Consider the following 15,941-nt stretch of genomic DNA (forward strand, 5'->3'; position numbering starts at 1 on the left):
GTGATAGATAATAGCAATTTGTATATTTAGGTTGTATATCTTGGTTATTTTAACAATGGCGATTTTGATTATGAATTTGTTTTATAAAATTCTAAGCTGTTGAGCTACAAAAATATAGATTTTAGCAAAAATGTTATGCTTAAAGAATGAAAAATACCTCACCGAACCTTTAAAATTGTATACATCTTTTGATACCTTTGATACAGTATTCACTATTTTTATCTTCCAAACGCCGCTACTGTTATTTTATCTTCCAAATGCCAAAATGTTTTAAATAAAATAAATTTTTTTCACATCCACATATTATTGTAACATGTACTTTTTAAAAATTAGCATAAATTACTTTGCTCGAAAAATATAGTGAATGCACAGAAATTAATGATTTCCACATGCTGGAAATGAAAAATGGTATTTATGCATGTACTTGCAAAAAGCATGTTTCTGCATTTAACAAAATATGTAAATATTTATTAAATTATTTATAAATGTATTTGAAATGATGGATTTATTCATTCATAAACAACTGTGAAAAAAATAATTATTAAATGTATCTAAATTTATAATGATTATAAATATTATCTAAATATGAGGCGTATTCGGAAACTAAGTACCGTTTTGAAAAAAAAAAAAATAGTAAAACAATTTTTTCGAATCCAATTTTATTTTTATATGAAAGTACATGTCTTAAATTATTTTTCAACATAGTTTCCTCCAATGATCAAACACTCGTCAAAGCGGGTGACCAGTTTTTGTGTACCATCGACAAAGAAACTTCCCGCCAGTTTTGATAACCACAAGTCCACAGCATTTTTTCGGAGAATGAATGTGTCTCCACTCCATCGATTGTTGTTTCGATTCTGGTGTGAAATGACACACCCAAGATTCATCACCTGTCACAATTTGGTTTAAAAAGTTTTCTCCCTCATCACTGTTCCGCGTGAGAAATGTCAGGGCACTACCAAGTCGCTTTGTTTTGTGAACATAAGTGAGCATTTTTGTAACCCATCGGGAACACAGTTTGCGATAATTCAAGCTGTCAGACACAATTTCGAACAAAACAGTACGTGAAATTTGTGGAAATGCTTCTGAAAGAGTTATCATTGTGAAGTGTCTGTTCTCATGAATTGCTTCATCAGCTTTCCTTACCAAATCATCGGTGACAACAGAAGGCCGACCACTCCAAGCCTCGGCGTGGACATTTGTTCGACCTGCATTAAACATTCTTACCCACTTTCTCACCATTCCATCATTTATCGCGTATTCACCGTAAACTTCTGTCACTTGATGATAAATTTTGGCCGGTTTAACATTCCTCGCGTTCAAAAATTTAATCACTGCACGAATCTCGCAGTCAGCGGGAGAGCTAATTGTTTTAAACATTTTGAATGTGCACAGCAAACTGAAAACACAACATAGAGCAACCAAAATGGCGACAATTGAAAGTCAGTGAACAAGAAAGACTAGTGCGCATGCGCGGGAAGCCTACCACAGCACTGCGATGGCGCTAGAATGAAACGGTACTTAGTTTCCGAATACGCTACGTATATAGTGACCTTAACATTGAATTGTAAACATAAATTGACATCCTGTTGACAAATACGTTATAAAACTATTTAAGCAAGAATTGTTTGTACTGGAAAGCAATCTGTTAAAAGGTATTGTAATGCAATTTGTATGAGATGCGTAAGAAAGTAATAAAGAAGAGTTTTGGAATATGTATTGCGGAAATTAAGGGTAAAAAAATCTGATAAGTATAATTAAAAGAATTATTCCCCTTACATTTTATAATAACTCAGTTACAAATTTTAAATCATATTTAAAAAATAATCCTTATTTTATTCTGTTTCAGAAATACTCAGAGAAAGTTTATTTAAAGTATTTTGCTATTAAAATAAAAGGTGCTCTAATTTGAAATGGACCTAATAGAGTGTTAATTATAAATTGACTTAATGTTTTTCGATTTAAAAGATGCCTCAGAAGCTAAAAAATCCTGTCATATTTGAGAAAGTATTTTAGGAAAGAGCTCTATAAATAGAAAAGAATTAATGCATAATTTTAATAATACAATAAACTTTGTTCTTAATTTTTGTAATCCTTAACCGAATCAAATCGAATGTCCTTAATTTTTTTTTCTTGTGTAGTTAACGAAAACTTGTGAAAATATTTCAAATTAAACCATTCTGAGCAAACTGTTCTGTGAAAAGTATAGCACTTAATTCCGTTCAGAATGAAATGTTGTTTAAAAATGTATTCTTTTCATATACTTAGGACTCTGAAGTATTGTAGAAAAAGAAAATATATACATTTATATGCATATTTACAACATAATTATAAAATATTAACATCCTCTTTTCAAAACCCATTGAACTCAATGTTAAATTACCCAATGTTTTGGTCACCAAAGAACGGATTGCCAGTGCTTCAAAGCAGAGTATGGGAAAACCGGTTTAGGGCCACTCCATCTAACTTCCTACCTCCATGGTTCTCTCAGCAATAAATCGCTAGAATTCAAGTAAAATGTCAGTCTATGTAAAATAATTTTTTCCGTTATCTTATAAGGGAAACAAGTCAATGCAATAGGTCTAAAACTGTTGGGCAATCTGGCTGATTTATTAGGCTTTCTAATTGTTACAACAAGAGTACATTTCCAATCTTGAGGAAGTCTACTTAGCTTCCAGGATTTATTAAAAATTATCAAGAAAGTCTCTTTACCTCTATGGCTAAGATTATATATCATTTTACCATGAATATTATCAGAACCAGGAAAATGTTCTTAAGGCATTCTACACTTCTTCCAGCATGAACTCTTTGCTAAAAATGCCCTCTTTATGTATTTTACTTCGGCAAACATGAACAATGTATCTGGCCCTATTCTTCAGCATTTTATCTTGTCTTGTAAGAATGAGTTTACTTATATTTTGGTAGTAGCAATCCAAGATATTAGCAGCAGGCCTTATCATTAGAGGCTTTCCATCAGGGGATATTTTCATTCCTTTAAAGTGCTTTGTTCCCAGTCTGGCTATGGTAGATGAAATAATTCAGTTATAGTTTAGCTCAGGAATAGAATTTATCTTAACTTGTTGGGAAATGAGTCTTCAGCTGGCTAGTGCATCTGCATCAGCAAGGATTAACCCCTTAACTGCCGCGGGCGTATATATATGCCTTGCTTAGCCGATGCGTTAACTGCCCAGGCTTATATATACGGCCTTCCAAAATACTATCATTTTCTTTGCGCTGCTACCTGTAAAATTATTTGCAAAGTTTTGGAATGCAACACAACAATGACCTTGACAAAGTATGCAAAGAAGGATACGATTTCAGAGAAGTATGGGGAGAAATTGGAGAGAGGGGTGTGTCTAAAGCTGTGAAAGTAATGATTGCATGGTATCAACTGGTGTTGTTTGAGTAAAACATATTTTTTTTTATTCTGTGTCCTCCATTTTCGTTTACTTTTTGTAGTAAGTTCCAGAACTAAAGAAAGATATAGTGGACGTTTCAAACCCATTTATCTTTTGTGAATTATTTTTTGATGAACTGCTCATGCTATAAGGTATTTCTCCCACTTTCCTAGCGTCCTTTGTGGTGTAGTGGTTCTGCACGCTGGGCCAGTATTCCAGAGGTCCGTGGTTCGATTCCCGGCGAAGGCGTTTGCTATTTTTCATCTTTTCTGCTTCCAGTTAACCTAGTGACTCTACAATGCTTCATATTGTTACTGAAACTGAGTTCATATTGTTACTGAAACTTTCGTTTTGTAACAAAAAATCAAGAACAAAATCATGGCATTCAACCAGTTCAGAAGAAATATATGTTTTTTTAGGCATACTGATTTCACAAGGTATAACAGTGAAACCTGATATTATGCTTTACTGGTCTAAAAATGAATTGATCGAAACTCCATTTTAGAGATCTTTTTTATTATAAAAACATCACTTTTATTATACTTAACATCTTTTTATTATACTTTTACTCAAAACATTAAATTTTGTGCATTCATTTTTTTCTTTTATTCTTTATTTTGTGAAACTAAACAGTTTTTAGAAAGTAAAACTTCCACTTATTTTCCCCTAATACATGACATAACGACGCACCCCTGTGTGAAATACTGTGGCACTGGGAAATGAATCTTGCATATTTTCTGCGGCAGTTAAGGGGTTAAGCTGTAGGAACACTGAATGCCATTTTGGGCTTTTTTGGCAAGGTGGTTGACTTGCTCATTGCCAGAAATGTTGATATGCACGATATGCACTGAAATCCACTATGCAGGCTTTTGGGATGATACTTACTATGGAAGAAAAGGTTGCTTGAACTCCGAAAAGGTTAGACTTCTACCTGTTGGTTTGCAGAAGGTATTTTATTTCCCTTCTGATTCTTTAAAGTTTTGTATGTTTTAGTACTGCTTCATTTGTATTTATCATAAAACGTTGCAGCTGCCCAGATGGTGTAGTGGTTAGAGGAGCCTACCGCGGTACCAAAGGAACCGGGTTTGAATCCCGGAGAAGACGTGGATATTTGTAAATGTATAGTGTCTTTGCAGCATGGGGGCACTCTAAATAAATGGCTAGCCAAAAGGCCTAGTGTGGTTTGGTGGCAAGGTAGAGGGGTGAGAGACACTCAGACCACCCCCTGAGGTTCTGTTCTTCAAAATTGGGCTGGAAGTAGAAGTCCAGCCTCCTTGAGGCTCTGGCAGCCATTCTTCCGTGAAATACATGGACAAGACAGTAGCATAGAACACTGCATGTAAAGTTTGCTAAAACTGTGGAACATGTGTTGAAATTTGCCAAGCAAGTATTTCAAAGTGGGAAATAAAACGTTAAAATAAAATTGCATTTGCTGATGCTGTTTGAAATCAAAAAACTGCTAAATTTTCATAGTGAAGTATATAGAGTATTTAACATTTTTCACAAACTGAAAATTTTAAGAGTAAAACCTTTCACACCAATGTAAATTTTAATATCACATTTCTTTTCTAAAAAATATATTGCAAAAAATAATTTATAAAACTTATCTTCATAGCTTATATAATAGCTTTCAGCCATTCATTTTAATAAGGACTAATAATAATACATTATCATAAGAGTGTAGTTTAGTATTTTATTGTATGTTTATGTCCCCATTTTTGTGCCTTTGTATTTAATGATTAGTCTTGATATAATGAATTTTATAGCTGTTATGATAGTTTTGCTAGATATAAATTCAGCTGTATATGTTTGATATATTTGCTATTCTCTCTATACGTTTTAATTACAGATTTGTCCCATTCTGATACTAGACTGTCATTACTTTTAAATGGTTTTGAACTTCATGTCTATAACCGATCACAATTATATTCTCGTTTGGAGCACTTGTTTGGATTAGAGCCCTCCATAATACCACCTGGATCAGAGCCATACTGGCAAGATTCTGGTGGTGAGGGTGATACGCAAGCACCTACAGAAAGGCATGAAAGTGTGCAAGTTGCAAAATATGAATGGAGAGATTTAATACCTGTTATAAAAGCTGAAATTTCTACGGTAGGTATTACTAGTATCTTTTTATCCATTATGTTATGGATTTTGGTTTGAATATGATAAAAGGCTTTGTACAGAAATGTATTTTGCTTTAAATATTAATTAAATACATGGCCCATATATATATGTAAGATATAACAAAATTTGGTAGCTGTTTCAAAAAATAATTGGCGACCTAAAAATTAGCATTCTAAATTTGGTGATCTGCCCCTAAATTCATCTCTTTCCCCAAGTTACACATTTTTCTGTAACATAATGTTTTAATGCAGATACCTCTTATCCAATCAAATTAATTGTTATCCAAAACTCTGAACTGAAACACTTCCGTCTCCTCAACATTCTTCCTATGAAGTACCGTGACAATTTTCCTTTTTCGCATAAGCTGTCCTGCTGGCAAGGCGCTTTACATTCATGCTGCTGCCGCTTACTTGCGTAAGATGACTTCGTACTTCAAAATGAAACTTGTATTCAAATATAATTAGGAAACATCTTGTGTGCAAAAGGATGGTTTGTTATACATAAAATAATAAAGATTGTGATTCTTCAAGATCTGTTGTGCTAAATGTGTTATCATGCTTTTCCACTCAGCCACCTTCAAGCCACTACTGTTTTTTCAGCCATCTAAGCAATATCAAAAACTGTTAAAGTTCCAGTATCTTCATCTACGCATTTTAAAATTATTACATGTTTATAAAAATTCAAGACAGGATTAACCTGCTGCAAGTTTCCACAATATCCTTCGAACTCTGCTGCTTCAAACTTGCAGTGAATCATTAAATTTGTTTCCGGTGTGTGATTTAATGGCATATTCGAAAGTGCTTTGAAAATCATCAAGTATCTGTTAAGTTCAAAATCGAAACTGTTTCGAATCAAGGTCAGTGATCGCAATGTAGTGAAATATGGTTAATGGTTCTCGCTTGCTTCGAATATTAACAATGTTTATGCATTTCCTATCATCGCATAAAAAGAAAATTAAACATCCAAAGTGCTTTGAAGGTCAGAAACCTCATCAGTGAAATGTGAAATACCAAATAGTATTTTGTGCTCTTTTGCATGTTTATTGCTTTAATTGGCAATTTTTCATATTCAAAGAATGCAGTATTATCAAAAGTCATCAAATGTGGTAGTGAAGTGGTAATAAGTTCCAAATTGAGTAAATTACGTTTTAAAATAACTTTGTATTATAAGTAACTTTGCATTTATAAGTAATTGCATTGTATTATGATTTATTGATGGTAATATTTTGTTTAAATCATTTTAATATCAAAGTTAATAATTTAAAAATTTTTTGATTTATTTAATATGTTGTTTTGTATTTTTGAATTGGGAAAAAAGTTAGTGAATTTGATAAAAATTAGGTAAGGAAGTTGAAGGTTTTACTTAGGGAAGGTTCCTAATACAAATAATATTTTTGTATTATTGTTTAAATCTCTTTGAATTTATATTTTTGAATTTTTACTGTTTTAAAAATGAAATTATTGTTTGAAAATTTTTGAATTGCAGGAATTTCTTTAATGTTTTCAAGATAAACGTTGAAGGCCCTCACCTTATGAAAAAATTAATTTTTTTAAATATAAGTATTTTTATTTTTTCATAAAAGTAGAGTGTTTAATTTTTATAATGGAATGACAGCAGTTGGAAAAAGGCCAGTTGCCTCTATCGAAGGAACGGATGCCTTTTCTACAGTAACTGCTAATTTGGCAAATCTTTTTGCCACTGGTGAAGAATAAACACCAGTTTGCTCAACTGATAAACCAATATGACGGATGTGCTGGTATTTAGAGAAAGTTGTGAAGTCTTCTGGTCTTGTAAAGAATAAGTAAATTTTAAATGTCATCATAATATTGAAAAGTTTGAAATTTGTTGTGTTTATGAATGACGTGTAAAAAAATTTTATATTTTAAAATGCCTTCCCTAAAACTATACCTATAGAGATTCTAACAAATAACATGAAAGTTGTCATCTCTATCTGTGTTATAGTGGAAATACATTCATCAACAAAAAATTTGAACTTTTACTTTGTGGAGCTATTTTCATCAAGAACTTTACTACAAAATTTCATTGGATATTCTTATCTCAGAACTCTTAAAATGTGCAATTGTTTTAAAATAATACAGTGTCTAAAATTATTACCGAATTCAAAATTTAATGGCTTTCAGTGAAATTTCAAAATTGAGTCAAAATATCGGTCAAAATTTTGTGACAATAATTTTTTGTTTGAAAGTTAATAGGTTTGTTAATATGTTTTGTGGTTTGTTAATATGTTTTGTATTTTCAAAATTTTATCTTTCACATTTTGTTGCTCTAATGCTTGTTCTTCCACCCTGCTCACCCAACCTTTCTTTTAAAGGGGGTGGGGAATATGTAAGATATAACAAAATATGATAGTTGTTTCAAAAAAGTAATTGGTAACCTCAAAAGTAGCATTCTAAATTTGGTGATCTGCTCCTAAATTCATCTCTTCTCCCAGGTTCCAGATTTTTATGTAACGTAACATTTTAATGCAGATACCTCTTGTCCAATCAAATTAATTGTAAACCAAAACTCTCAACTGAAAGTTTTCTGACTCCCAACCTTCTTCCTATGAAGTACTGCGACAATCTTCCTTTTTTCGCATAAGCTGTTCTGCTGGCAAGACGCTTTATATCTATACTTGCTTAAGATGACGTCGCACTTCAAAATGAAACTTCAAATATAATTAGGAAACAAAGTCTTGTCTTGAATTAATTAAGAAACAAAATATTGATATAATTATGAAACAAAAACATGTCTGCAAAAGGATGGTTTGTTATACGTAAAATAATAAAGATTGTGATTCTTCAAGATCCATTATGCTAAATGTGTCATCCTGCTTTTCTACTCAGCTACCTTAAAGCCACTACTGTTTTCTCAGCCATCTAAGCAATATCGAAAGCTGTTAAAGTTCCGGTGTCTTCGTCTACACATTTTAAAATCATTACATATGTATATATTATATATGTTGCTTTATATCTTAACCATCTGAGCGGCATGGGCTTATGGATTTGTCAAGAAAACCAGTATTGAAAGAGAAATTATTAACTAAATTTGTATAATTACTTATTTTAGTCTATTTTCATAAACTTACGCTTTACATTACTAAAGGAAGTAAGAAAGCAAACTATCTTAAATTGTGAACTAATATATACCAGGTGACCAAGAATCTCATGACCGGATAGAGCCGGTCATCCCTTTCAGAGGGTTACTTAAATACTTGGCCCAATTCAAATTTATATATGTAATGAAAACAAGAAAAAGACAAAGCAGTGTTGATGCATAATATTTAGATAGAATAGATCATAGATCCATATTGAATAGGAAGAAATCTGATTACCTAGTATGCTAATAATGTTGAGTTTGTTATCTAAGAAACTTGGCAGTCGAGGCAGTTTTAATTCAATTTTTATTTTCCAGTTGACGTTTGTGGCCACAATCACTTGGCACTCTACTCGTTCTACATTTTTGATATTGTTGCGATAGCAAACGAGCAAAGCGAAATTACGTCCAAGCAGTGCACAGAGAGAAGCTGAAGTGCATAGTTATCCAATATGAAAGGTCGCCAAGGGGAAGGTTTTGGTTTAGCTTAGAAAAGTTTCAGTTCCCAAGAGTTATGTCATTAGTTTTGCACAGTTCATGCAAAATGGAATGATCTAGAAATGATGCAATCCAGAGAAGTTATTATGAGTTTTAGAACAGAGAGAGAGAATTAAAGGGTTACCGTTAGTTTAAATTATAATTTTGATTTGTCTGTTTTTTATCTTACATATATATATATATATATGTGTGTGTGTGTAGGATTATCAGTAAAGTTCATAGTGCAGGGATGTCCAAAATCCATTTTGTGGTATCGAACTGAAAATGAGCCTGATACGGAGTATGGCCACTTGTCACATTCAGACAGGTTGCAGACTATGAGGACATACCCCACAAGAGGCAGTTGAGAGTCCCTGTGGCAGTTGATCCCACTCCTGCAGCAAGACAGTTTTCAACACTGGTACGGTACTTGGAGGGAGATGGCAAGATGAAATTACCCTTCCATGTTTCCCAGGCGTGCTGTATAGGGCTGACCGATCTGTGTGGAAAATATCCTCATTTTCCAGGTAATCATCAACCAGCTGAGTCCTATGTAGACAAGAATTGTCATCCATGAACACGAACTCAAGACTAACTGCTCTCCTGTAAAGTTGAACATATGGCTGTAAGATCTCTTTATATCTCATAGCAGTCAGGGAGCCTTTGTCAAATACAGGCAGGAGTGTGTGGCTGTCCAACATAATTGCCTGCTCAAACCATTGCACTGACGTAATGATAATTTTCCTTGATGAGAGAAAGATGGTATCGCATCCCAGGTTCTCTCCAGATACAGATAGATTGAGAATCAGTGTTCAGGCTGAATGTTGACTCATCTGTAGAAAGCACTGTGCTTTAGTTGTTGTCATATGTTGTCTGCACCATGCTAAACCTGCTGTCTTGTGTGCTGCAGTGAGTGGAGTACAACCCTTTGGACAACTGTAGACTCGGAAACTGGGATTTCAGTGGCAGCATACAGCTCACTTCAGAACTCCGAAGATGTAGCAGTCCTGTATCGCAGCGCTGGATGTGCCAAATAAAGATTTTTATTCATCTTTGTGGATCTTGGCTGACCTTGTCCATGTTTTCTGAACATGGATTCAGTGACCTGAAAGTGTTTCCACAAATTGCAGATGACAATGGGTGTTAAGCTTTCGGGCCACCTGTTCCAGTCTGCCAGTAGTTTTATGTCTCAATTTGTCACCCATATGTTCATGGCTATTTATTTTACCTGATACCTTATAAAATTTACCCAACTTTTGCGAGAAACACGATGAGTGTCTTTAAGGAGTACAAGGACACTAATCACCAAAAATCACTCATGTGCTTTTATCCCCTCCATAATCACAGCTCTGCATGTGTATGCTTATATATTCAACTCTGAATAATTGCATAAATCTTTGGTAGTGTAATTAGTACTTTTCATAAAAACAGACATAAAATTAAAATTGTATGCCCACTGCAAAGTTTTCTAAAAGTGGAGGAGAGAATCAATCACATTCAGAAGTAGATTATTTGGCTTGAATATGTGAAAATTGATTATTGGCCCTTGTGCATTTCCCAGGAAACTGATAATTCAAGATTTATTGTGTTTCAATTAATCAATTTATTTATCAAATCAATCAATTTATTGTGTGTGTGTATTCAAGGTTTATTGGTAATAATGAAAGCATTAAAATAATATAGCATTTAATATTTTCAGAATTAATAAAATTTATTATTTCATTTTTAAATATAAACAACTGTAAACAAAATAATAAATATGAATGTGAAGGAAATATTCATTTGCAATGGTATTTTTCAGAATGCTAGACAGTATTCTGTTTTTCAAGGACATGCTTTACATTCAGAAATAGTTTCCATCCTCTTTGTCTTTTATCTACATACTATGCGGGCCCATCAGTGGCCAAGCAGTAAAGTTGCTGAACACTGGTAGTTCGACCCTGTTTCTATTTTCTTCCTGGTGAATAGGCTGGCTGCTTCAGCATTTTCATACTTTTCCCCATGATCAATGTGGAATCCATTCATGTTTAATGTGGAATGCCAATTTATGATAAAAAGTCCTTCATAAAAGCATCCTTCCACTAACACAGATAGCCCTTGTGAGCTTTGTCCAGATCAAATAAATCAAATCTACATACCTTACATTACATTCTGCTAATTCTGGATGTTTTTTTCATTCGTTTATTTCTTTTCTGTCTTACTGATCATATAAGTATCTGTCTTAAAATGGCGTAGGTGGTTGGTGGAATGCACAAGTTCGAAAGTTTTCTACTTATAGGTAGATGGATATTGTATAATCTCATATTTTGCTTAGAATATGTTATGTATAAGTAATGGATATTTATCAAGCTCATCTGCTCAACAGTAAAAAATAATTTTTGTATGCCTTAAGATAGTTTTCTGACTATTCCATCAACTAATTTTGTCTGTCAGTGTCACATGTATGCTCATTGTATTCAATGATGCAATTTCAGTTTCTTGACTTTTTTATTTATAAATATGTCAATTTCATTATCAAATTCTCTGTTGATGCATTGCTTGTTTTTCCATTTGCCAACATTAGCTTCTTTGAAGAACTTAGGTTTTTAGTTTTGCATTCATTATTTCTTTCAGGTTACCTTTCCAGTCACCTTGTAGTCTCACTTCAATAGATATTGTTTTAGAGAAATTTCAGTAAACTTTAGTTCATCATTCTTTCATAACATTTCCAGAAGTAAATGTGAAAGGAATTCTTTTGGGATAGTTTCTTCTGTTATTGACATTGAAAGAGCCCTTATTTTGAACACTTTTTAGCTGTTCTGTTGGAAAAAGCTTGCATTATGTAGCTTAAGATTTTATAGTTGTCTTCGGATGATACAGAACTTCCACTGCTTAATTGTTGGTCTGTTCTATTGCAGCTTGTAGAAAATTGCCATCCACAATTTAAAGAAAAAAAAATTGAGGAAACTGTCATTCCTTGGAATTAATAATAAAGTTACTGCTGCTTGATGAATGTTATTAATCTTAAATGTCCTGCATCATTCCATACTGCATTTCTGGAGTCAGTAGCCATATCTTCACTTTCGAACCACCAAGCTTTTCATTATCTAAGCCATCAGTTTCATCTTCAGGGCTATTGTCATCATCGTTGCTAAGATCTCTCTTCCTGTTCACTGCACTTCATTCAACTTTTAATCTATTTGCAAACAACTTATACTTTCAGCTTCATTTCTTAAATGCACAGAAATTTTTGTTTTCTTGATACCAGAGAGCCAGCACTAGTTGACTGTATACTTTATATCCAAAAATATGTCTACTTCACCAACCAGAAAAAGGGGGAGAAAACCTTAATGCATATGTTATACACAGTATTCATGAATGATGTCACAACATGCACAACTACCTGCTGGCAGTGCTGCTGGCTCAATACTGAATCATAAGACCTACACTAAACTTAATCTCGTCGAAGTAGTTGGCACTGCCAAGCTATGTCTAACGACTCCTAGTCAGAGAGGATGACAGTTCACTTGATAATATATTAACCAGAACTAATTATTAATATATTAGATGACTAGTATTATAACATACATAATGAATTAATGATATAACTAATTAATAATATAACTAATGATAATACAACTAGTTATTCATATATTAATAACTAGAAACTTTCATTGTTTATAGCACCTGCCGCAGTTATTGAATTTAACTTTTTTGAAACACAAAATGTTAACATAAATTAAAATTTAATAAAGCAAAAAAATAAGGTATTTAAAATATTCCATTTTTTGTTTATTTTTGAAATACTACATGCATATATATTTCGTGAAATCTTCAGAATATTTATATATCAGCTGTATTTGGATTGTGGGAAAGTATATGACTTGTTATATAAGGAAGTGTAGTTAATTAATCTTTATAAAATAAATTATATTAGATGAAATATTTGAATTAAAATAATGATTTAATATAATTTTGGACGTACTCTTCCAGTAAAATATAGATGAACCTGAAATAAGGTAAATGCTCTTCAAGCATATGCTTAGTACAATCAAATTACAGCAAACAGTATACTCGAAATAAATGTTTCCTGTATTTGTAATTTTGTTGCATCGATTAGATCATATCTTAAATAATGTGAGTTTTTCATAAGGTAACTTGCTAGTTTTTCATCATTTTGTCAACTGTTTTTTATCAGTAGTGAGGATTGCTAAAATGTGACACAGAATAAGGACTGACTTAAAAGTTTTTTCTGTTTGGTTGTTTAAGTTAATATTTTGAATGAATTAATTGTAAATCTCAGTTATAATATTGATATATGTCAGTATTTTTATTTACATGTTGATTATAAAACTCATTTTATGTATCTCCCTTTTTGACCACATAAGTTACTAAATAGGCTGATAATACTTTTCCTACTTATTTGACTGTGTGTAATTCTTTATTCTAGGGTCGAATAGTATTTGGAAATCGTTTGTTACCTACAACACTTTCAGTAAATTTTGAAGAAGCTCATATCATTTATACTACCAAGCCAGCTCCTTCTCGGTTAGATCAGTTTACCCATATTGCAAAATGTAAAGCTGAAAATTTCAAAGTAATTTTAGCTCCTAGTCCTAAATATACTGGTCTGAGCGATGAGCCTCCACGGTATATGGGTGAAGGATTCGTAGTTTTTCAATCAAATTTTGTTGATTTATACTACTACCAAGATGAACCAGGTAGGCCTATATTTTTTGGTTCTTAGTATTTCTTTGTAGCATTTAATGACAAAAGATATATGCTTCTTTGCTTCATTGTTGAATTTCTGACATACAAGGTAACCATAAAAATCTGCTGTTTTGGACATCATTAAATAAAAGACCATTGAATATATGAAAGACAAATTTAATCAGAGAAGTAATTGTCATCCATGTTAATCATCTTCTATTATGATATGTGATCATAAATGTCCTTGAGCTAGGAGTTTCAAGCCATTTGGGTTAAGAAACAGTTTAAGTTTCTCATTAACAAAAATCATATTTCATTGATGATTATCCAGAGCCCTTAACAAGTGATAATTTGCAGGTGAGAGATCTGGAGAGTGTAACAGGTGGGATTGTTGCTTTTCAGATGAAATGTATAATGGTGTCCTTGGTTGCTGCTACCATATGTGGGCACACATTATCCTTGAGAAGTAACACACTATTGCTATCCACCAGTGTTTACTGCTTTTGAAGAATCTGATAAAAGTTTGTTCAGGTTCTTGAGATTCGTGACAAATTTGACTGCTTTCTTCTTTTAAATTCTGCTGTCAGACTGTCATTATCGATGTTTGCTGATTTGCCACTGTGCTTAACACCCACTCACTGTTGCTTAACATCCAATCGCATGGTGCCAATTTGAAATTTTACTAACCAATGACTGGTCATGGCTGCCTGGTCATTCATTGTGTTATGTCCAAATATCTCACATATGCAATGTGTAGCATTCACTGTTAATGTGTTCACTATGAACTTATAAAGCAGGCATGCTGTAATTACCTGAACTGGTGTAGTTTGTTTTACTAGAAAATGTAGGTTATTAGCTGCAGTACACCAAACATTCTTTTGGTAAGTTCTCAAAATATGTCCTGAGTAATAGCATGCAATGAACTTATTTCTATTAACATTAAGGAATCACAAATTTAACTTCATAGACTAGTTTTTTTTTTCAAAGCTACTTGTTATGCTGTTAACTAGAAATAACAATTATTTTCTGCATTGCTCACTGGTGGTACATTACAGTATGTATATATCTCTGATAAAATCTCCAGAATGAGATTTCTTTTGCTGTATAAAATTAATTCATGGTAAATAAACAAAGGAAAGCATGGAATAATCAACCACATTCTAATGTCCCAGTAGGGACCTATAAATTAAGAAGTTTCTAATTATCGTGTTTGCCGGCGTATAAGATGCACTTTTTTGTTAAAAATTGGTCTGAAAAATGGGGTGCGTCTTATACATCGATACTCAGTTTTTGATCATGTTCATTTCTAGGAAATTTCCTCTATTCGAAGTTAAGCGATTTTTTTTTTTTTCTTTACATAGAGCTCAGTGAATTCACATGCGCTGTCATCGATGATCACAGTTGGGTTCATTTAAACTTTCCAATTTTTGTGAACGGCTTTTAAGTTTGTGAAATTTCTACTGTTCAATTTTCTTAAATTTTTTGGCAAGTTATGGCTCAAAAGCAACGTCAGTGTTGCTATAACATAAGCATACAAGCTACATGTGATTGCATATGCTAAAGAGCATGGAAACAGGGCTGCAGAGAGGCATTTCGGGCCACCCCCAACTGAGAAAATGATAAGAACTAGGCGGAATTTTAATGTTCAGTAATAAAATTTTATCCTTCAAAAAATGTGTATAAAAATGGGGATGCGTCTTATATGCCAGCAAATACGGTAATTTCCTTTGATCTCTTAAGTCAGAATGAATAAAACATAGCTTCCAAAAGCAGAAATCAATCTTTTTTGATAAAGTCATTTATTATATTTTATGATATCGTTTTGAAATTCTGATTTTTCTTTGTTTTCTAAAGTATTAATTAATTAAAAATATTAACTTGCATTTCATCGGCTTGAAAGAAATTTCACAATATTCCAATTACTTTTTTTTTTCATCTTTTAATGATACTCATTTCTGTTCTATCGTATCCTCATGTGAAGAATTGTGTTGATTTGTTAAATTTGCAGTTAAGTCATCTTCAACTAAATCATTTAGAGACTGATTGTTTTCATAAATTACAACATAATCCCCAAAGATGAAATATTTCAAAATATTTATGCATTTTACCATCTTTAAGAAAAAAAAAAAAAAAAAAAAAAAAAAAAAATCCTTC

The 15,941-nt window shown here is 32.6% G+C and overlaps 1 protein-coding gene across 5 annotated transcripts in view; it reads left to right on the forward strand.

The window, feature by feature from the left end:
- Positions 1–15,941, forward strand: part of tweek (transmembrane protein KIAA1109 homolog tweek) — a 421,377-nt gene that overhangs the window by 48,991 nt on the left and 356,445 nt on the right. For all 5 annotated transcript variants that reach the window (XM_085807394.1, XM_085807390.1, XM_085807392.1 and 2 more), the window contains 2 exons: positions 5,248–5,510; positions 13,528–13,798. In XM_085807394.1, the coding sequence (XP_085663520.1) occupies positions 5,248–5,510; positions 13,528–13,798 (534 nt within the window). The remainder of the gene's footprint in view (positions 1–5,247; positions 5,511–13,527; positions 13,799–15,941) is intronic.

This window comes from Stegodyphus dumicola, chromosome X1, assembly GCF_044657685.1.
Source record: "Stegodyphus dumicola isolate Sdum_Otavi_A_Nest chromosome X1, ASM4465768v1".
Classification (NCBI taxonomy): domain Eukaryota; kingdom Metazoa; phylum Arthropoda; class Arachnida; order Araneae; family Eresidae; genus Stegodyphus; species Stegodyphus dumicola.